This window comes from Panicum virgatum, chromosome 2N, assembly GCF_016808335.1.
Source record: "Panicum virgatum strain AP13 chromosome 2N, P.virgatum_v5, whole genome shotgun sequence".
In the NCBI taxonomy this organism is placed as follows: Eukaryota; Viridiplantae; Streptophyta; class Magnoliopsida; order Poales; family Poaceae; genus Panicum; species Panicum virgatum.
In genome coordinates this window covers 54,045,706-54,069,282 of record NC_053146.1, presented here as the reverse complement: position 1 = coordinate 54,069,282, position 23,577 = coordinate 54,045,706, and the positions used below count along the sequence as shown (strand labels likewise).

Here is a 23,577-nt window from a genome sequence, read left to right as displayed (position 1 = left end):
CAAGCTCTCACTATTTCACCACCTTATGGATTTGTGAATCCATAGTGCTTCCGTTGAGAAAGCATTGTGAGGGGAAACCATTAACAAAGTAAAGATTTCTCACTTTGAGTGAAAGCAATTCTCCTTAATTGCCACCTTTGATTGACCCAATATGATGAGTGTTGGAACACTCTGCCTAGGACTTGTGGTCTGGATCCAGATAAGGTGTGTGGCAATATTGAGGAGTATGTCGACATTTTGTAGTCTTTTGGATGATTGATTCAATGGAACCAATTTTAGCATGTGGAAATATTGACCCTTTTGAACTTCATGTTATTTCCCATAATAATAGAGTTAGGGCGTTCCAATGACCCAGTGCCTATATTTGTGCACAAGTTGTGCTGGAGTTTTGGATGTTAAACATCCATAGGCCTTGGATAGTAAATATCCATATGTTGTCTATCAACATGAGGTTGATATGCATGTATTATCTTGGATAATTGTCTCCCCCTAATCCGAGAATGCTTGTAAGAAGCTGCATCCCTATGTGGCCATACTTTCCCCTCTCTTATTTAGATTCAGGAGTTGAGTGGTTTTGTTAGGTATCTCCACTATTTCTGGCACATTAGATGGGAATCGGATATTGTGACAATTTGATGACAAGTAAATGCATTTGGCAGAGTATTTGCAATGTGTTGCAAATATAAGATATTCTGAACTGTTGGTTCATATTCTTTGGTACGTGGATTTGAGGATCGAATATCAATAGTGACATTCTCTTTTTGATTCATGGCATTATATGTGTGGTAAATATCTCCCCCTAATGCCTGGAATCTTCCTCAAAGTTGTGTTCAACATACGGGCAATGAATGAATCCCCTATTTGCGATCTGAGATATTATTGAATGACGGATAATGATACCTCATGTCGATCTCAAAAATGCCCTTGGATGTATGTTGCGGTGGTGATATTGGTACGTGCAAAACGTTACCAATTCGCAGATGGGAAATATTTGGCTCCACGTACTAACTGCAATGGGGGGGCCGTATGATGCAGTTTGATGGGTTTGGATTTATGATGCGTTGTGTAAATCCGCATGTCACCAACTTGATGTTGGCAAATTGCAATTCTACTTTGGGTCATAAAACAACAAACTTGATTCTATTGATGAGAGATTCAGTTTGGCCATTATGTGTATGAACATGAGATACTTAATGATGTAGTCCCTAAACCAAACAGTTCCATGTAAATGGATTAGACCCCGCATCCAGGATCGTTTGCTCCAAATTGATGAATTTGAGCAATGAATTTGGTAGATTTGTGGTACCTTATGAGTAAGGCGCACTTTTAGGACAACATTGTAGATGCATAAATGTGCATTACATAGTATCTTTATGGTCCATAAGATGGCAAATGGAGTCGCATGTATGTTCTTGAATTTCTTCAAGAAATTTGGTGGCTCACATTGATGTTAGGACCAATAGAATTGATAATAATTTTCTCGTCATTTGTACAATGATCATGGCAAATGTGTCAAATCTTGAATGGATCAAGAGAAAATTATTTTGTATGCAACATGTATGAGGTACATATTATGGACATCATACTACATGCAGTAGTATGACATTAGGCTATTAATATTTTCAATGGAAATATGAGGACTTTTGTAAGCGTTCGCTTGTGAAAGTCAACTTTAAATTGATCCAAAGAACTTGCTTGCCTCCAATGAGTTAGAGGTATAGTTTAGCCAAATGTTGGATTTGGCATTTCTGTGTACATGGATTGTACAATCACATTTTTGTTTGAAAAATGTGAGATTTGTCACACACATTCATTTTGCTAAGTGAAAAAAAATGTTTGCATTCATGAGGATCCATAAGTTGTAAATTGCCATTGATCTAAGATCCTTGATAAATGAATGAGTAAACAATCATTTATGATTTGGGCAAAATTACATCCTTTGTTGAAATACCAATGAGGGACATGCAAAGGGTAGATGGATCTCACTCCTTTGAATACACGGATTTGTAAAAAATCCAAGTGTTGGAGTTGCATAAAAATGCAAATAAATGCAAGTATGACAATATCCAGAATGGATTGAGCATTTGGTTGGGGGTTGAGGAATAACTGTTGTTATGACATATGCCCCTAATGATATCGTTGATATCTTAATGCTCATGTTAGGAAAAATTAATTCCATCGCATTCCAATGCGAGGTTGGATATATCCTAAGCTGGATATATTAGCCATGTTCTACGTGAGTTTATTATGTATAAATTTACTCGAAGAGTAAATTGTATAGCATAATGGCAAAATTTTTAGGGATTCAAGGTGTTTTGGGATCTATTCCTGTGGGAATAGATGATGTGAAATCTTTGCCAAAACATAGGCTCTGTATGCGACAGAATAGCCCCCCAAATTATGCGCTATATATGCTATTTATTTAAGTAAATGGTTACTTAAATAACTTCATATTCAAGATGTGTTTTGATTTGGCATATGCAAAATTTTGTGAAGTCAAGATGAGTCTTGAATCACATATAGTGTTTACCTCATATTGGATAAGTGATTGAAAATCACCATGAATAGTAAATATTACCAAGACCAATCCGAAGGATGGATTATGATAATCACCCGAAGGTGTAGACCATTTTACTATTTAATTCAAATTGGATATGCACACTGAGGATGAAATCCCATGGTATACTGTGGTACACCTTGTGATTGACCAATTTGAAAAATGAAGAAAATTATCACCATGAGGGTGAAGGTCATTTGCTAAAACTCAATATTGGGTATGCACGTTGAGGATAGTCAACACGTGCAACACAGTGTAGATCCTATAGTAGTACTGAGGTACGATCTCATGTATGGCCAATATTTTAAGTTTAGAATATTATCCATAAATAATAAGGTAATCACATAAAGTATTTGCATAAAATAAATTAAGCACTTGGGCTTACGATATAAGCTAATGGACTTAATTAAAAAGAAAAATGCATAAATGAATTGCATGTAAAGTAAATTGCATAGAAAAATAATATGGAATACATTATTATTGGGATGTCATGAGGACAACACTTTGAACAATATACTCAACATAAGAGTACATTTGATTGGGAATTGCCGTAGGCAAACATTTTGCACAATGTGCTAGAAGTTACTAGAATAGAATCTGAAATATGAATTTACTGTGGCAAACTCATCTATATATTATGATGCAATATTCTGATGACTGATGGTCTCAAAATATTATTTACATGAGGTAAATATTGTGCATCATGATTCATTTTAAACATGAGGTATTAAAATGAAAATTTACATGAGGTAAATATAGTACATTATAGATCTTGTTAAAACCTGAGGGCTATTTGCAGAATTTAAATTGTTCGAAGTACAAATACTTGAATTTAAATCCCTGCAGAAATGTAAATAAAGGTTGTTCCGGCCGTGGGCCGGTGGGAGTGCCGGTTGGCTTGCTGGGCCGCCGCGCTGCCCACCACGGCCCAAGGCGGAGCGCGGGGAAGGGGCTATGAGCGAGGCCCAGTCCGGCCCGTGGGGAGGGGGCGTGGCAGTGGGCTGCCAGGCCGGTATGAGTGGTGGCGGGTTAGGGTTTAACCCTAACCGCCCCTCCACTTCCCCTCAGTAGCCGCCACCACCATCATCTTGCGCCACCGCCCCTGTTCACCGCCGTCGCCCAGAGTCCTGCCGGCCTAGGCCTCCCCCTCGCCGGAGCGAGGTGGGCGCCCCTCAAGGCCGCGTGAAGTCGCCCCGGCTGGGACATGCCCGGTCGGGATGAACCTGCGCAGCCCAGGGCGGCGGTTCGCTGCCGCCGTCGCGTTGCGACATGCAGGGACAGGGGGTGGAGGCAGGATTGGGAGCGGAGGCGCCATGGCCGGCTCGGCGATGCCGAGCTCGTCGACAGCCGCCGGCGCCTGAGGTGCGGGTGGAGGGGCGAGCTCCGGCTCATCGAAGACGACCTCATCGGCGACGTAGGAGCTCTCCCCCTCGTCGTAGAACGGGAGGGCGCCCCGGCGCGCGGCCCTGGTGCGCGGGAGCTCGAAGCCTGGCGGCTCCAGGGGCGTTGGGGTGTACTGCGGCGTCGCCGGCGAGTACGTGGGCGAAGCAGAGCGGACCGGCGTGTGGATCGGCGAGTACACCGGCGAGGAAGACCGTCGCGGCATCACCGACCGGCGTGGCGAGGCGACGCCATGAGTGGCTGACACTGTCGGCGACCCTCCGTGCTCCACCCGCATCCTGGCTGTCCATCCATGGGACAGACAGTGGCGCGGGGAGCTCACGAGGATGCGCCCCTCGGCGGTGCAGTGATCAGGCGGCACCGGGGGGCCCTGGCGAGCCGCGAGGTCGTCGACGCGGCGGGCTCGGCGACCACGACGGCGAGAGCGGCGCATTGGAGCAACCAAAGCCTCCAGGAGCTGTTCACGGAGAAGACGACGAAGTTGAAGCATTTTCGGTGAGTGCTTCGGCATCTTACACTAGCTGTTGTCGTCAATCTCCTCCTCCTTCTTCTCTCAGTTTGCTCAGTGTAGAGCAGCGTGCTGATAACATATTAGAGAATGAAAATTGTAGGGACAAGAATGTAGTGAATGGAGCAAATTTTCTCATTGATCTCAAGGTCCCTTTATATAGGGAGATTACAACCTAGTTAAGACTAGGCATTTAGAACATCAGTTTCTCTTTCTAATGGCAGCCATAAAACTCATTCATAGCATAGCAATAAACCTAATTTATATTTTTAACCATGGCTGTTACCATGGTCTTGATAGCTACTTGATGAGATCAAATAAAGAGCTAACAGAATCATCGATAAAAACCACTTTCCATGGCGCAGCAGACAGCACACGATGCCCGGCGAGAGCGACGACGCGCAATCACCACGCCACGCCTCGCTTCGAAAAAACAGAGGAAAAGCTGTGCTTTCACCTACGGCGGAGCCCCGCTTTCCACCGCAGCTTGCACGCGCCACACGCAGAGAATCCCATCGTCTCCGTCGCCGCTTGTAGCTGCCTGAGTTTAGTTCCGTTGAAAAAAAATTTCAAAGAAATCTTACTAATTTGAAGTATTAAATGAAGTCTATTTATAAAATTTTTTTACACAGATGAGTTGTAAATCGCGAGATGAATCTAATGATGCTAATTAATCCATGATTAATTAATAATTAGCGAATAGTTACTGTAGCATCTCTGTTGCAAATCATGGCTTAAGTAGGTTCATTAGATTCGTCTCGCGATTTACAGCCCATTCATGCAAAAAGTTTTATAAGTAGACTTCATTTAATTCTTCGTGTATATATATATATATATATATATATATATATATATATATATATATATATATATCGAAATATTTGATGTTATATTTTTTTTTGCGTTTATGGTCGGATGCCTCACTTCCGCCTCCCACGCTTCCACTACTCGTCTTCTTCCACGGCTTCCAATGCCCTGGCTGCCCCTCCCCCAATACCAGCCTAACCCAGTGAGCACGAACCCAAGTCACCAGCGCACGCAAAGGTACACGCACAGGCACGCACACCTCTTCTCCCTCGCAGCCTCGCTTCGCGTCCCTCCTCTTCTCTTCTCTTCTCTTGTCCGTCGCGTCAGAAATCAGGAGGCACAAGAGAAAAGAATCCAAGAGGCTTTGTTTGATCAAGAACCGTCGAGGAGAATCGAAAAGTGCAGCCTTTTACCGGTTCGCTTCGATTCCGTCAGCTGCAACTGCAGGAACCGCGACGACGACGACGCCGAGAGGTCTCCCCTCTTCCGACGGCACGGCCACCGAGGCGGCGCCACCGCGATGGGTTCTCTGGCGCTGAGGTGTAGTAACCCGCCGCCGCCCTTCTCCAAGTCGCCGGGTTCCCTGCTGCTGCTCTCCAAGTCGCTCACCCTCTACTGCTGAGCTGAGCCACCCCTTCGGTTGCTGTCGCTCGGCTCATGGGCGCCGTGGCCTCGTCGGCGAGAGGGGGGCGGGGAGGTGAGGGGACGGTGCTGGGGGATTTGCCGGAGAGCTGCGTCGCGGAGGTGCTGCTCAGGCTCGACCCACCGGAGATCTGCCGGATGGCGCGGCTCAGCCGCACGTTCCGAGGGGCCGCGTCCGGGGACGGCGTCTGGGAGTCCAAGCTGCCGAGGAACTACGCTCGCCTCCTCGCCGTTGCAGCCGCCGGCGATGGAGGAGAGCGGCAGGCCGCCGCCGCCGCCGCGCTTGAGGCGGAGTCACTGCCCAAGAAGGAGGTGTACGCGCGGCTCTGCCGCCGGAATCGCTTCGATGGCGGCAAAAAGGTACTATGCGCCTTCATCTAGAATTGCAGGATCATTTTTTGCTTACCTATTAGCTAAGTGAATTGTATTCTTTTTTATTTATTAAATTGGATCAAATTTCTTGAATTGGTTTGTAAGAACAAATTTTTTTATTGTCCAGTCGCGCCTGGGCATGACTAAAATGGCCTGGGTATGAGTTTGGTTTGGACAAAGGCTGTTTATTTGTGTATGAACTTTGGAGCCTGACTCTTGAAGTTCGGTTTACTTGTATCTATGGTTGTGTTGCAATCATGCAACTGCTCAGGCATGAAATTTTTATGGCTCGTTGTGTAGGAGTTCTGGCTGGACAAGGGTGGTCGAGGTGTCTGCATGTCAATCTCGTCCATGGCGCTTTCAATAACGGGTATTGATGATAGACGATATTGGAACTTCATTCCCAATGATGAATCAAGGTGCTTTCATCTACTACTAATCAAAACCTCATTTGGGAATTTTGTGTATGCATGTGTTGAGGTGAATTTTTGTATGTGATTATGCTGCGTTGTTGGAAATGTGTCCAAGAAATAGCAATTTTGTTTTAAGGCATGTCCATTCATCTTATGTATAGCCATTTAAATATAGATAGCTTACGGCTAACCTATACCCAATAGACCATGTACACAAGCACATACACATCACGTTTGCTTCAACCAATCTTGGTGTATGAGAGAATATCTGCATAATAATTGCGCTGTGAGTTAAATCTGGTATTTATAAGCCTATGTCTCAACTGGTGAGAGTTTATAGAGGTAAATGACGTGTTCACTTGCCCCTTCCCACTAACTAGGTGATGTAGCTTCATGAATAAGATGTAATAACCATAGGGTTCAAAATCACACCTTAAGTTTGATTGAAAGATGGAATGTTCTGTTTCCTATATCTGTATACTGTATCCTACAACGTTTTCATGGTAAACATAATTATCTTTTCCCAGACATATTATATTGAGTTCTGCTTTTTGAGCACTAGTGTCCCACTGTACATCTGTACTGTAGTAGGTACCTAGTTAGCTTAATTTTTCTCTACTGCACTACATCTTATTTTACTTGCACCTCTTGTGGTCACATGAATATGTAACCCTGTTTCAAACCCTTATAAATAAGAGAAGTCATGAACGTGTGGCTTTCCTTGCAGATTTCACACTGTTGCTTATCTCTCACAAATTTGGTGGTTCGAAGTCAGAGGGGAGGTTGAATTCTGCTTCCCAGAAGGTACATATAGCCTATTTTACCGCGTTCATCTAGGCCGACCATTCAAGCGGCTTGGACGACGGGTTTGTAGCTCAGAGCACATCCATGGCTGGGACATAAAGCCAGTCCGCTTCCAAATGTCAACTTCTGATGGACAGCAAGCTCAGTCCAAGTGCTATTTAACCGATCCCGGTGTCTGGATCAATCACCATGTCGGGGACTTCGTCGTGAAGGACTCAAGCAAACCGACAAACATCCGGTTTGCGATGATTCAGATAGACTGCACACACACGAAAGGAGGCCTCTGTGTGGATTCAGTGGTGGTGAAACCGCAGTACCTCACGCAGAAAAAATCGCCTCGGTGTTATGTGTAGTGGTGTTGATATACTAGAGATACACATATGCTCTAGAGTTTTGTTCTTTATACAAAAGTGCAGTTGCAATTACAAAGTATTTTCCAGCCCTGTAATGTAACTGAAGGGGTAAGTGATTTTTAGCTCCTCTTGTCCCTCTAGGAACATGCTGCACCTATGTAAATTGCCCATTTTGAACTTTGAAATACATATATCTGGTGTATTCTGCAGGAACCTTGCCCTTGTGTACCCAGGTCCCATGCTTTTTTTGTCGATCCAAAATTTCCAGATTCTCAGGATTTGTCATGTGGATGTACTGATCAATATTGTCCCTTAGAAACTGCACGTATATATAAGTTGAGGATCCTTGCATTGCTGCGTGCTTTGTGGTCAGTCGTTAGTGACAGGTGTGTTGAAACTCGAAACTGTAGATCGTGTCTAGGACTACTGGGCGAGAGCCGGAGAAGGCCACCTATTGCAAACTGGAGCTCTGCGGCTTTGCCCCTTCTCAATTCAGGAATAACTGAGTGCTACTAGTACTAGGCTTAGACTGGTTTACACTTTGCAGGAAAGTAGAAACGATTGAAACCAACGTGTTGTGCAAAACGAGATATTACATTCATAATTCGTTTTAGCAAAAATTGTTACTATTACCAACCAGAGCTCACACTGACTACTCAGTGAGAATTAAAAAGACCATCCTAGCATCACCCATTCAGCCATTCGCCTTGAGACGTTATCATGCATTCATGCACCGTGCCCATTCCTTCGGTATGGCATAAACCGATGATCTTTAGAAGCATTCTTCTTCCGCCGCCTCTCCATGAAGGCATCAAGCTTTCCTGCCTCCTGTGGATGATGAATACAAATTTTGAAGAATGAGGTAAACATCCTAAAGTTGAAAAAAAAACTGCTAGTAAACCTTGTAAGCTTTACCTTGAGCTCATTGTACTTATTCATCAACTTCCTTTCACGAAGTTCAGCTGGTTAAGAAAAATGAAAGTAACCTTCAGACTTGAGTATAGAGAGACAGCGAGCAAAGAAAGGATGGACTAGGGTTGATGAACAGACATTTCTTCAGATAATATGGTCGCTTTCCAGCCTTTGCTGCTTCCCTCTCTTTCTTAATATGTTCACGCAGGATCTCTGATTCAACATTCTTTTGAGAATGTGACTTCAACTGTTTATCCTGTATATATTTCCATTTGAGGAATCAACTAAAACGGACAAGTTATCTGAAGCAAGCTGATCCCATTGCTCGCACAAACATAAAAAATACAAGTTCAAACATAAGTAGCCAACTAAAAAATTCTTCGCATTTTCAACTATAAGTATGGATCCAACTATAAAAATGCAGTTGCTAATTCGTTATTGGATGGCTACAGATAGTTTCTGATATTAGAAATCACTGATTTTAGTCATATATTAGAAATCAAGTGGGGGAAAAGCCAACCAAATTTGTTATAAGCAAATGCCAAAATGGTCAATATCAAGACATTCAGGACGTTTAACTCACCAATCGTCATAAACTAATTATCAATATAGAAGTTCCAAAACATACTACTTTTCATGGATATTAATGGCAACAGCCAAAATGTTAAGAAGTAATACGTACAATCCATGTGATACGACTCTTCATTTCTTCAATGGCATTTGGGTCCTTTGATTTTTTAATCATTTTTTGAAGTCTCTGCATATACCAGAAAATGCATGAGGGAATTATTTTCTCCGAACATCTTCTAATCAATGCATCCATGCACTTCAATTTGAGCACTGAACAAACCTCTTTTTCAGCAGGGAAGTTTTCATCAAATAAGAAATTGTATCTTTTCCTGAACCTGCATGCCAACAAAATCAGCAAGTGTCAAGCAATCATCAAGCTTACAGCCTGTACCAGAGTGAGGAACCATATAGGACTATCTTGAGGAATCATGCCATGGAAAGGGAAAGAAATGGAAGTAATCAACTAGGTGAAAAAGGTCAGGGATCTGAATTCACCCATTTAAATAGAATCAAATAAGATGTGCTTACAGCCTTAAACTAAGTGCACAATCGAGAACTTCTAATGTTATATCGAGCTACAATAGCAAAGACGAAACTGACAAATAAAAAGTGCTTTAAACGTGTGTGGAGACAAAAGAACAAGTACATATGGCTCTGTGCATTCAACTCTTACCCTTCTTTGTCAACAGATCCATATATAGGTTCAAATCTTGGATCCCTTACAACCTATGGAAAAGAGCAATTTCATAAATTGATACGGATTTAGAAGAAAAGGAGCATAATATAACCTCTCATGGCCGAGCCAGATAATTTATATGTAAGAAATAAAAACGGTAGCATTAAGGGGAAGTTGGGAAGTCAATGTATCAAGCACACTGTTCTGTGAGACTAATTATTATTTATGTATCAATTACAACATATATTATTTAATAAAACAAAATGAACATGGATTGGTTAGATAGCTTGGTTGCACTTCTTCTCAAAATGAAATTGCCAGCAGAAGAATTAAGATGAAGTGAACCGGTAACCTATAATAACATTAAGAAACATCTACCCTCCAGCAGCAAAGCATGCCCAATCGAACAGGTGATCTCAAACACATTATGTCACAGGTAGATCAGACTGAGAGATTACCTGGTTCAACAACTTACCAAAATACAACTAGTGGAACATATGCCTTCTTAACTCACATTACAGATTGCTTAATACACGAAGCCTAATCAAACAAAAACAGTCTCAACACAGCCTTGAGAGAGCCCCCTCGAGATAATTACAACAACACGACAAGAAAATTACAAATCGAACTGAATTGGGAGCAAGAGCGACAAGAGAATTATAAATCGAACTAAATTGGGAGCACAACTAACCTTCTTGGGAACCTGGATCACCTCCCTGAGCTTCGGTGGCCGCACTTTCGTACTTATCTCCATCGGCCTGTACACAATACACGCGAACCCATCAGTACCAACAGCAACTCCGAACAGCAGAACCCCTGAAAAGGCAGCAGCAGCTGGGCATCGCCGAACCTCCTCTTGCTAGCCCTGCGAGCCTTCTTCTCCGCAGCTGCTTTGGCCGCAGAGGCCGCCCGCGCGGCGAGCGACCCGTCGGCCCTCGCGCGCTGCAGCTCTCCGAAGGGCACGTCGGCCAGCGCGCGCTCCAGCTCCCGCTCCCGCTCCGCATCCTCGCCTTCGCTCTCTGAGCCGGACTCCGGCCCCGACGACGAGGAGACCTCCTGCGGCGCCAGCGAACTCCGGTAAGCGCCCCGTGATTCGCGCGGCAAGGCAGGGAAATAGAGTGGAGCACCAGCGTACCTCGTCGTCGCCAGACTCCTCGGCGGCGCTGGCCGACTCTTCCTCGGGGTCGCGCTTGCCGGACGTAGATGCGATGGCGGACGAGGTGGAGGCTCCCGGGCGGCGGCAGTTGGGGCCTCTCATGGCGGCGGCGGCGGCGGCGGCGGCGAGGCTTTGATGCGAGCGTCGTGTGCGGCTGTGCGAACAGGGTTACGAAACGGACATCAGGTTCGGGTCTCGTGTTCGTGTGTTCTCGTGTAGAACCCATTACGACCTTAGCGTGATTATTAGGCCCGGCCCGGATTAGCTCGTGCTACAAGCCCAATAACAACTTCTTCTACTGGGCACATAGTTCATCTTTAAACGAACTGGACCCACGGTTATCGGCCCACATGTGACTGGAATTTTCCGGCCCAGTTTTGTAACCTGTCTGTCAAACGCTGAGGTCTACTGCAATTACTCAAGTGTCGAGTCGCTGTCGGCCTAATAATAAGCGTATAGCCCGCACATTTGCGCGGCTAGTATTGAAAATTTAAAAAATTATATATCATTATATCTTTACTTAAAAATTATACTATTTTTTTATCATACATCACCCTATTGATTGTGGTAAATTATGTCTTATTATTGGTTAAAACAATTCAAATATGATCTACCTATAATAACAATTTGATTTGTTGAGCTTTAATAATATTATGCATATAATTATTTTTATTTTTATTTTATTTTGATTGATTGTTGTTAGTTTTAGTTTTTATTAATAGTATATATTTGTAATTGATACATAGCTAAATGGTATTTATATTTAATTTTTCATAATAGCATTTGTGGGTGATTTTTAATTAGGCACAGGGATATTTTAGGCTAATTTTATCATAATGGCAGTGGTGAGTAATTTTTATTTTTCTATTTTTCTCCGATTAATGTGAGAATTTCTAGGGCTTAAAAACGAACGTAGAGGCCCTGTTTGTTGGCCAAATAATAAGATAATAGATCTAACGGCGCTGCTGGAGTCCGGACGACTAAAAATTCGATTCCAAGATAGAAAAATCCTATCACAACATAAACACTATATTTCATGAAATATCCATTGTAAAATATGTAGAAATAATAGTTGCAACACTGATACTTATGTCGTAGCGTCCGATTTTTAAATTTTAAAATTTCAGGCGTCCGTACTTTAGCATTACCGATAATCTAATGTCTTTTTGGCAGCCGATATTCGTCACGTTCTCTTGCTTTGTGTGATTGTCAATTCCACGTAAAAAGATCCTCGAAGTGCATGCCGTTGCTTTCGGGAGGCCTGTGAAAGTCCAGGCCTCTTGTTTGCTTCCGGCGAAGACGGTTACTGCTGAGCAGAACGAGATGCGACGGGCCAACACCTCGGCTCCCTGCAGAAGTTACGCCGTTGCTCTCCTGTCTCCTCTCGGATCACCCAGATATTGCACGATCGTTTCCATTTCCATCTTGGCAAATGACCTGCCGGGTTGTTTCCTTGCGCCTTGTTCTTCTCTCTCCCCTCCCGCTGCCAGCCAGCTGCTGCTTGCCAGTGCCAGCCATGCCCTTGAACAGGTCGCTGTTGAAATGCGGTTCCCTGATTTTATTCCCCGTCGCTTTCAGACCAAACTGTGCGCTCCAAGTCCAACTGAATTACGAGTAGCTTTCGTACAGCGCAGAGCTTGCTGTTGAGAGGTTTTGGTTCCTTCTACGATGAGAATCCAGTACGCTAGAAGCAATACACTTTGCCGTGCCGTGTTTGGTAAAACGTCTAATCAAGATTTTATAAAAAGACAAACTTTCCCATAGAGTACTAAATATAGTCTATTTGCAAAACCTTTTCAGGGACGGATGTAATTTTTCGAGACAAATCTAATGACGGTAATTAATTGATGATTTGCTCAGTGATTGTACAGTACCATCCTCTAATCACGCGGTCGGAGGCCTCATTAGGTTCGTCTCGCGATTTACACGGAGGGTTGTGCATGTGGTTTTGTAATTAGACTTCGTTTACTACTCTAAATTAATGGTCAAAGATGAAAAAAGTTTTTGCGAAATTTTTTTCCACCTCAACCAAACACTGTCATGTTTGCAGCCAACGGTTTCCCGTAACAGATGGATCCCCCGGTTCAGGAGTGAGGAGTCGAAATCGGGGCGGCGGTTTCGACAAGGAAAAGGAGACAGGCACTCGCCTATCAGTCCGCGTGCACCTCCAAAGTGTTGCAGACTTCGATCTTCCTGGACAGAAATTGATGTTTTGGGTAAACGTTCTTGGCCTTTTGGCCTTTAAGGCTGGGGGGTTCCTTCCCTGAAACTCTTAAAAAAAAAGAATGTTTGGGATTGGACCCCCTTCCCCTTCTGCTAGATGGTGCCCTCATCTCATGGTGATCTGCCACCAGAAGCATTGCTTGCAACAGGTGCAGATCGCTCTACTCTTTCTCCATCTCGTGGATACTATGCATGAGAGCTACGGGCAGTGTTGCTACATTCTCTCCTTCTCAGCCGAAACCGGGAAACAGACTGCAGATCTTATCATCTTCTGCCGGTTCCTGCGCGTTGATCCGCGTAGTGGGGGAACGAGTGAACAAGCAGCGTCGCTCACGCTACTGAAACCACGACAGGTCCAAATCAACGCTAATGGCGATAGGGGCAGCCTTAAGTGTCTCTTATTTGCTCTGATTCAATGTCGACAGGTATGATCTGTGTGGTGCTGGCCCTGCTTAACAGTCTTTTATGGGCGTGTTGCGCTTACCATCAAATGTGAGGGACCGAAAAGGCGACCAGAGGGGATGAATGGGAGCCGATCAAAAATTCTCGCAATTGAAAGCTAGGCCTATGATCCCAAGTTTACACCCAACCCTCAAGTCCTAGGTGAAGTGTAGAGTAGCTATAAAGAAGCTACACTAACACAAAGCAGCCCTAGGAACAAGTAAGAACGACCGCGGAAGCAACCACGAAGAGCAGCACAAAAACAGCACGGTATAACTCACCGGTTGATCCGACGCACGGAGTTAAACAACATCGGTTTAACCGATGAGGCAGAGCCGGCAGCAGAGAGAAGCGATCACCGGTTAAACCGATGCAGTAGCTTGGACAGCGTCGGTTCAACCGATGATAGAGCACAGGATGTTCCGACAAAATCGATTTAAACGTCGGTGCAGTTGTCCAGAGAGAGCTCAAAATGAACTTCAAAGCGTTAAACCGACGATCACTAACCCAAAGCGCCGGTGCAGTTGTCCAGAGAGATAGCAAATCGAATCCAACAGAGCACCGGATGAACCGATGTTGAGAAAAATCAATATGCCAGTTAAACAAGTAAAAACACACTCGTGGGGTCGCTGGTCAACATACACCGGTTAATCCGATGCTCGTCGAGAGCTATGCACCAGTGCAAATTGCAAACAGCAGAAAACCCTAACCCACGAAAAACCTACTCACTGGTTGATCCGACGCATACAACTTCAAAGCGTCGGTTCATCCGGTGATAGGAAAAATAGAGTCCAGAAACGTTTTTCCAGCCCGCGACCTTTGGAAACTTCGATGATTGGAGGATCAAATCAAGTCCAAAGGAGCTCAAATTTTGCAGGCATGATCACAAAGGACTTGAAAACGTGTCCACGGAAGGAATCGACGAATCACTCCATGGTTTGGGAAGAATCGAGGAATTCCCGAGCAAGAACGGGGTTTTCTCTAGAACTCAAAAACTTCGATCCGAGGAGACTCATGATTCCGGGGGTTTTAGCACTTGGCTAGATGGATTAGAATCACTTCAAAGAGTCACACAATCACCCCGAAACAACCTCTCATCTCTTACTCAAGAATCGACAAAGGAAAATCGAAATTCATCCAAACGAAGCACAAGATGAACGAGATTGACACGAGATGAAAAGCCCCGAGGGCACAAGGAGGGAATGGCCTCCTTTCCCGCACAATCTCAGTACAAAACATCTCAAGAATACTTAACTCTAGTTCTCATCCTTGAGAGGGAGGAGATGAACAGGGGGAGAGAGAGCGACGGGAGAGAGGTGGGAGGCGCTGGCTGGTGGAGAGTGGTTTGTTCCAGGCGCTAGAGGTGAGGGAGAGAGGGGAGGGGGTATTTATGGTGCCCACGCAGGGGTCCAAAATACCCTCGGAATTAAACTAGAACCTAAAACGCCCGTAGGGGCTAAACCGGAAATATTTACATGATCTCATCCGACGGTCGAGGTTCTTTCTTCGAAACGAAGTCTTCTCCGCGATGCCGCCATGTTGATGAAGATCCGGTTCGCGGTTTTGAAGGGTCCGCGAAACCTAGGTAGGTGGCCGGTTTTGAGAAAACCGCCAAAACTCCTCGCGCGGGAAGATTCCCGCCTCCACACCGTGGCCCTAGACGCCGTTCCCGCCTCGGAATTCTGATGGCCCTAGACGCCGCCCGACGCCCGTCACCTCCTCGCCCGCAGCAAGGCCCTAGACGCCGTCGACGCCCATCGCCTCCGTCAGTCCCGAGATCGACGCCCGTGCCTCCACGACTTGGCGTCTTCAACCGCCGTCCGCCTGCTTGATTTTGTGGCGCAGACCAAGAAACCTGCCATCCACCGGTGCTTGCGCCCTCGATCCAGGAGTGGACGCCACAGCTGCCGCCCGGCCCGAGCTCCGGTCCCGGCTGCCCTTCACCGCCATCCACCGCATGCTTCATCGGCCACAGCACCTCCACGGCAGCTCATCGTCGACACTCGACGCCCGTGTACCTGCAACCAAAGACTAAGCACACGATCACACCGCACGGTTGACAATTCACTCATCACAAGCAGGATAGAGTACTCCACATTCCTCAATCTCCCCCTTGATGATTGCATTGTCAACACACCACAATCGAATCAAGAGAAACAAAAACAGAGAAGAACAAGGAAGCAAGAGAGAACTTGAACAAGTGACAAAAGCTCGAAAGAAGCAAGAATAAGTCACTTAACCAAGCAAAGATCGATTCCCTCAGACAAGGGCAACGACTCGACGCAATCGATCAAACACATGCATGACTCCTCAAAGACAGAAGCAGGGCTCGACATAGTCATGCCAGAAGCGAAAGAAAAACCAGGAGTTAAACAAAGCAGAAACTCCATGGATTTCCCCCTTACCAGTGCAACTCTCACCACATGTATGCACTCTCAAAGCCCTGTGCACAACAAGTTTTTGGAAAAAAAAATAGAAAAATCAAACAATTTCCCTCTTGTTCGATCACTAACTACTCCGCCTTGTTGGCACATGCACACATCAAGGCTTAGTCCTAAAGCTCCCCCTTAAACTGAGACTCCCCCTGAACATATGCTATGTAATGAATGTAATGCAGGAGGTGTAAGTGAAAGCATTCAGGGATACAAGGATATGAGCAACAACTAGTCACAAGCACGTGTGCATCCATAAACAAGACCTGCATCTAGCTCAACAGGGTATATCAAATCAGTCTAGAGCTAGGCAAATTCAGTTTAGGAGAAATAAAAGCATCACCCTTGATCTAGCACTAGCAAGTAGGGAATGATAAACAATGCTAATCAAACTCATACAGGTGAGCCAAAAACATCCAAAGCATGTTGTAAACATTCATTTTGCAATCAAATTATATCAAGCAATTTCTAATACCAGGGGTTGAAAATTTGGCATGCTTTACTTAGCAACGAGGCCAAGCCTATGCCAAAGACAATTAGAAGCTTAAGAAACTCGTTTCAGTCATGCACAGCCTTGCCCGAGTTCTCATAAGTGCAAAGTGAGCCGTCTTGAAAGCTCGATCAGTGCGACAAGCAACCCCACCTGGATCTTTCGATTTCATTTCTAGCACAATTCAAGAAATTTTATCAATTTTAGATCATATCAAGTATGAATTGCTGAATGAAAGGCTACACTAGCATGAATTAGATAGCAAAGCGTATCAACACATCCTAACATGCTAGTAGCCAAGACAGGGTGATCATGTTTTCAAATTTTCAAATCAAAATAGTTTAACTCAGATGATGTCATATACATTGTGGAGCAACCTATTCATGATCACGTTTATAAACTCACACTAGCAAGCACTAGAAGATCATAGCAATGTATACAAAAATGCTAGTGCTAGTGAGGCAATGTAAAATGCAGAAATGTACAATGCATATGCACAATGCAACTACCAAACCTAGAAAACTAAGAGAAGAACAAATAAATCCTACAAAGCTTACCAAAGAAAAGTCAGCGATCAAAAGGGGTAAGAAACCACAGGAGTGGACGCCACAGCTGCCACCCGGCCCGAGCTCCGGTCCCGGCTGCCCTTCACCGCCGTCCACCGCACGGTCCATCGGCCACGACACCTTCACGGCAGTTCATCGTCGACACTCGACGCCCGTGTACCTGCAACCAAAGACCAAGCACACGATCACACCGCACGGTTGACAATTCACTCATCACAAGTAGGATAGAGTACTCCACATTCCTCAAAATGAACAGCTACAGGAGTACGGCAAAAAGGTTAGCTGTGGGCTTGTGGTGGTGAAGGGTGAGTACACTGATAATGCATTTTTTTCATGTGCTCTTGTTTTTGCTGTTAGTTGGGACTTGCAGGAATGGGAGCTACGCCCCTTTTTTTCCTTGTCATCACTTTCTATCCTTTAAATGTTCACGTGCAATATACTATTTGCTCGCTTTTCTCGACTTGATAAAGTGCCTTGCAAGTTGCTTTAGTTTACCTCCCTTGTTTGATTCTCTGATCGTCAGAAACTGACCGACAGATTTCTCTTTGTTAAATTAAGCTCTTAGTTCACTAGATAAAACTAAGCATAATATGATGTGTAACTTATAGGCATGTTGAAGCTGGCGTGTTGTTTTTTTATGTTGCTCGGTTGAATTCAGAGAGTGGAGCCAATTTTCAAAAGAAAGGGCTCAGAAAGTTCAGAAAGTATACTGCAACCGACAGTCGACAGAGCAAAATACTGCATTTTCTTTACATGGTTCATTCAGACCTCATAGAGCTGTGCATCTTTTTTTTTTAAAAAAAAGGAAAAAGTCATTAGAAGGACAGTGACAAGTATAGTGAATATCAATAATGACCACAAATAGTCCGTTTAGTTCCCAAAAATTTTCACACACTACAGTAATTTACAATGTTTGACCACTAATTTGGAATATTAAATGTGGATAACTGACAAAACCCATTCCATAACCCCGGGTGAAATCGCGATACGAATCTAATGAACCTAATTATGCAATAATTAGACAATATTGTGCTACAGTAACCAGCCTCTAATGACTGATTAATTAGCCTTAATAGATTCGCCTCGCGATTTCCCGTCCATCCGTGTAATTAATTTTATAATTAATCTATATTTAATACTCCTAATTAGTAGTCAAACGGCTCCAAAGATTTTTGCCCCAAAAATTTTTGGGAAGTAAACGGCCCCAAAAAGAGGTGCAATGCATGCTTGTTGTACGCACGCAGCAACTTCTGTTTACACTTGATTACTTGAACACCAAGGGTACAGGCAGGAGTACTCCTGGCAGTGCTCCCTCCGGTAGGTTCAATTGTCCAAACACCAAACGCAACAGCGCATTCAGATTCTTGTTCTCTCCCACGTGAACCGGCCGCTCTACCTCTACCACCATCCTCCCCAGCGAAGTGCAGCGCGAGGGCCGTGAAAAATCTGCGACGCTTAATTAACAAGGACAGCACACTGATTAGCTAGATGCTCTGAAATCATACATTAATCTTGGCAAGAATCCTTTTTTTCTTCTTCTGAGGCGAAGCTTCAGAAGAATCTGATGATGCCTTGGCACATACTAGATGCGCACATCTCGCTCGATCGATCCACCAGGCTTGCCAAGTGCGGTCTGGGAATACATTATGGGGCGATGATAGATGGCATCCCAAAAACAAAAGCAAAGGCAGGCAGGCAGGCAGCAGCATTATGGGTAGGGGGAAAGAAGGGGAACGTATTATTGCGGGGTAAAGAGGCTCAGCGTTATGATTGCCGCTAAGAAAAAGGCCTCCGAGAGATGTTCTTGCTGCGTGGTTAGTCCTTGTACTTTTACAACTTTCTGCAGGCAGGCATCAGCTTTGGACAAAAAAAACTTTTTGCTGTTGATGTCCACAGTGTTCGCATGGCACGCATACTGTTCAGAACATGTATGTATGTTTAGGCTTTGTTTAGTTCATTTTGCATTTTACATTTTTGCATTTTTAGAAGGGAATCTTCAACATTTGAAGTATTAAATGTAGACTAATTACAAAACTAATTACAGATCTCGTCTGTAAACTACGAGACGAATCTAATGAGCATAATTAATTCATCATTAGAGCATGTTTACTATAGCATTATTGTAGTAATTTAGTGTTTAATCGCGTCCTAATTAGGCTTATTAGATTGGTCTCGCGATTTACAATCCATTTGTGTAATGCGATTTATTTTTTGACTATATTTAGTACACTATGCAAAGTGATTTATAAAAATTTTGCATTTGGGGATCTAAACTAGGCCGTGTTTAGATGCCGTAAAGGCAAAATGCAAAATTTTTGTAAATCGCTTGCATGGTGAACTAAATGTAGTCGAAAAATAAATCGCATTATAAAAATGGACTGTAAATCGCGAGACGAATTTAACGAGGCTAATTAGGACGTTATTAGACACTAAATTGCTCCAGTAATGCTACAATAAACATGATGTAATGATGGATTAATTAGTCTCGTAGTTTACAGACGAGATCTGTAATTAATTTTGTGATTAGTCTACATTTAATACTTCAAACATTAAAGATTTCCTGACAAAAATGAAAAACGCAAAATGCAAAGTGATCAACACACTCTTAGTAAGCAAGGATGATTTGATTATCGAGAGCTCACCTATTTCGGTCGGACAGAAGTCGTTGACTACTGAGAGTGACTGACATCTTGATCCACTTGCAGCTCGTCCGGAGCAGCAAGTACAACGGCAACGACGGTTAAATTAAGTGGCACCAGTACTATAACAACAGTTATTTGGATGAGAAAAGAGAGCGCAGGATCTGACGAGAGCAGAGCATGCAGTGATCATCAAGCCATGATGAATGCCGTTCGTGCAGCGGCTGGCTAATGAAGCAGCTAGCTTCCCTTTTGACACCATCCGTTAGCGTCGTCCCCGCGAGATCCATCACGCCGAGTGCTCGTACGCGGCTGGAAAAACGGAGCGCGCGGCGGGGAGCGCGGGTACGGCTACGGGATGGCCGGTACTGATCCGATCCGTAGCTGGAGAACAGGATGGTCAGCGGCGCAGAGTGGCACGCCGGCTGGGTGGGGAAATCTATTCCTCGCGCGCACGGCTTGCAGCCGCTTCGTCGCAGAAGGGGAGGAGCCCCTGTTCTTCTTCTTCCCTGAGCTAGGGGAGTGCGTGCACGGCCGCCATCGAGCTAGGGGAGGGGGATGGCCGGGGAGGGGTGGTTGGTGGGGGAGTGGCCGCCGGCGAGATCGCTGGCAGTCGAGGTGGTGGAGGGCTGCGGCGGCCTTAGGATCCCAGAATTGCTGGGTAGGGGTGGCTCCATGGCCGTCGGCCTTAGAGGAGGGAGTTGGGGGCGGGGGCGGCCAGGCGGTGGCGGCGGTTCGGCCGGCGGAGGGCGCGGCGGCGTGGAAGCGCCGCCGGCCAAGCGGGGCCGGACAATCGGTGGGCAGTGGGCAGCGGCGGGGGCGAGGAGAAGACGGCACGACGGCGGCTGGGAGGCGCGGTGGCGGACTCGGTTAGTGTGGCAGAGGTGGAGGGCGGCGGCGGAGGCCGCTGGAGTCGGAAGAGGCGGTCTACGGCGGGGGCGCTCGGCCTCTGCGATCAGATAGCGATGAATAGACGTCCCCGGCTGGGCCCGCGGAGGCTATTCCTAGTGCGCGCTACTAGAGCGCGACCTATCACAGAAGGGAGACGGCGCACACTGCAGGTGGGCCCGCGCACTGTGCTTTTTCAACCTCGAGCTAGCAATGGTGGTTGGCGCTAGGGTTAGGGGAGGGGGTTGCCGAAATCTGAGGGGTGGGTGGTGGGGGTAGTGGCTGTCGACGAGGTCGCCAGCAGCCAGGGTGGTGGAGGCGGCAGCGGATCTTACTGAGACTTCAATAGCCACCAGACCTAGAGGTGGGACCCGGAGGCTGTGGTGGCGGTTTGGCCGGCGGAGGATGAGGCGGCGTGGAAATGCCGTCGGCAGAGCGGGGCAGAACCCCCGATGGGTGGCGGTTGGTGAGGGGACGAGGAGAAGGTGGTGGCGGTGTAGGCGGCGCCGGAACTAGGGGAGCGGGGACTCTCGGCTTTCTACGACATGCGGGTGATATGTTGCACATGTGAGGAATAGATGGTCCAGCTGGACCGTCGCCTCTGGAAGAGATAGAGATCTGATCACAGGGTGAGCAGAGATGAGCCGATGACACAAGCTGAAGGGATCGGTTGTCAGGATGGGGGCGAGCGGCTCGGCGTGCGGGTGCGGCCACGCTTTGCAGTGGCGTTGCAATCAGGTGACGGCCCCGATGCCGACCCCCGCAAGAGGCCGGGAGGTTGCGGACGCCATGGATGTATGTCGGGCACGCCATGTGTGTCCTCTGAGGTTCTCACTGCTGCTGCCTGCTGCTACTTCAAGGTTCGCCAATCTGCCATCACCGTCGATCCCAGGAGTGGGGCCGGTGAGGGATCGGTTCTTCTAAGGGGGTGTTTAGATTGAGGGACTTCAAAAAAGTCCTAGGGACTTTTTAGTATTTAGAAGTATTAAATAAATATTAATTATAAAACTAACTGCAGAACCCTGGGGCTAAACTGCGAGACGAATCTAATGATGTATCTTAATCTATGATTAGCGAATGGTTACTGTAGCATCACTGTAGCCAATCATCGATTAATTAGGCTCATTAGATTCGTCTCGCGAAAAAGCACTCAGCTGTCAAAAAACATTTATAAACAGATTTTATTTAATAATATAAAATAGTAAGATTCCTTTTGATGTGATAGGGACTTTTGGAAAAAATCCTGGAGCCAAACAGGCCCTAAACACCCTCTCAAGATTCAACAGGAGAGGGAGGAGGGTATCCAAAGAAGCCAATGCAAGCGGCGTCAGCATTCAGGAAGTAGCCGTGACCGCGCCGGGGGAGGAGCACCGCAGCGCAGACGCGGCCAAGTGGGATGCGACGTTGGCCGGACGCGGGCGCGCGCGCTGCCATGATGTGAGGCAAGGCGACGGGTCGACATCCACCTGGCGAGCCGGCACCGGCGGCCTCCCCCGCTGCTCCAAGTTAAACAATCGCGAAACCGCACGTGCGTGCAGTTGCTGCGAGCTCGACCTGACCCCGAAAAAGATCCGGCTTTTTTACAGGCCCGGAGCTCCGCAGGCGTGGCGCGGGCGGGAGCTGCTTCTTCGCAGGCGTCGGTCGCCGGCGTTCGGGTTTGGAGGCTGGCGACGCGGTCGCGGTCCGTGGGCGTGGGTGGGTGCCGCGTCGCCGGCGCGCGGGGCCCACCGCTGGCCCCGTAGGTTATACGGTCGCTTTCCGGTCACGTCGCCGGAGGCCGACGTGGTGGGCTCCCGCGGCCGCCGCGTGGACCCGCAGTCGGTGCGGGGGCGCGGCTGCTCGCGCCACCGACGGGTGGGGCCGTACGGCGTGCGCTGTTCGCCTCCTGCGGGCGGGCACGCCAACTGGGAGCCTCGCCCGTTCGGGGGTTCGGCTGCTGCGGCGTTGTTGCTCGCTTTCTTTAGGGTGACGGATGACACCGTTGGCCGGAGTTGGCGTGGGCCAAAGCTTGTTTTGGGGCCTTTCCCTCTCGTTCTTCCCCTTCCTTGCTTGGTGAGAAAAGTTTTTTTTTGTACGTACTACTCCTACATCTTGTGTATTGATACTAGTAGTCTACTACGCAGAACCATGAGCTGCTCTCAAAAAAAAAAAGAGAAAACCATGAGAGCATGGTAAAAGGCTAAAAGCGAGAGAAGGTGTAGCATCAGTGGATTGTTACTGATCCAACGTGAATGTGTGATTTTACCCTATCTGACCAGTCAACAACTACTCCTACTCCACAAGCAGCGGGAAATAAGCGCTAAAGCTATCCGGAAGCGGCAACGAGGAGGAAGGAAGCAATTGGAAATTTGGAATACGCGCTCTCACCTGGCCTGCCGCGCCGCAGCCGCTTCGACAGATTTGGGAACCAGGCCTGTTGCCACATATGGCCATCGCCACGAATACCAAGGCTGTGTGTTTAGTTCGCGATTTTTTTTTTGAATTTTAATATTATAGCACTTTTGTTGTTATTTGATAATTAATATTCAATTATGGATTAATCAGACTTAAAAGATTCGTCTTGTCCTAATCAGTTGAACTGTGTAATTAGTTATTTTTTCAACTGCATTTAATGCTCCATGCATATGTCATGCATGGAGCATTAAATATAATTTTAAAAAATAACTAATTGCACAGTTTAACTGTAAATGATGAGACAAATTTTTTGAGCCTAATTAGTCAATAATT

General features: G+C 46.1%; 3 protein-coding genes across 3 annotated transcripts; 1 reads left to right on the top strand and 2 right to left on the bottom strand.

The window, feature by feature from the left end:
• Positions 1–3,692: 3,692 nt before the first annotated feature.
• Positions 3,693–4,235, bottom strand: LOC120662772 (extensin-like). Its single transcript, XM_039941851.1, has one exon. The coding sequence runs from the start codon at positions 4,233–4,235 to the stop codon at positions 3,693–3,695; it is 543 nt and encodes a 180-aa protein (XP_039797785.1).
• Positions 4,236–5,389: 1,154 nt separating this feature from the next.
• LOC120661304 (F-box protein PP2-A13-like) lies at positions 5,390–8,070 on the top strand. The gene is made up of 3 exons (XM_039940117.1): positions 5,390–6,275; positions 6,588–6,706; positions 7,428–8,070. Exons 1-3 carry the CDS (start codon positions 5,931–5,933, stop codon positions 7,855–7,857), a joined length of 894 nt encoding a protein of 297 aa, XP_039796051.1. The 5' UTR covers positions 5,390–5,930; the 3' UTR covers positions 7,858–8,070.
• Positions 8,071–8,397: 327 nt separating this feature from the next.
• LOC120661305 (ribosomal RNA processing protein 36 homolog) lies at positions 8,398–11,379 on the bottom strand. The gene is made up of 9 exons (XM_039940118.1): positions 11,151–11,379; positions 10,866–11,071; positions 10,707–10,773; positions 10,013–10,065; positions 9,620–9,674; positions 9,452–9,526; positions 8,908–9,025; positions 8,773–8,819; positions 8,398–8,685 (listed from the first exon to the last, which is right to left on the bottom strand). The coding sequence occupies exons 1-9, from the start codon at positions 11,271–11,273 to the stop codon at positions 8,584–8,586; spliced, it is 846 nt and encodes a 281-aa protein (XP_039796052.1). The 5' UTR covers positions 11,274–11,379; the 3' UTR covers positions 8,398–8,583.
• Between the last annotated feature and the right edge of the window lie 12,198 nt (positions 11,380–23,577).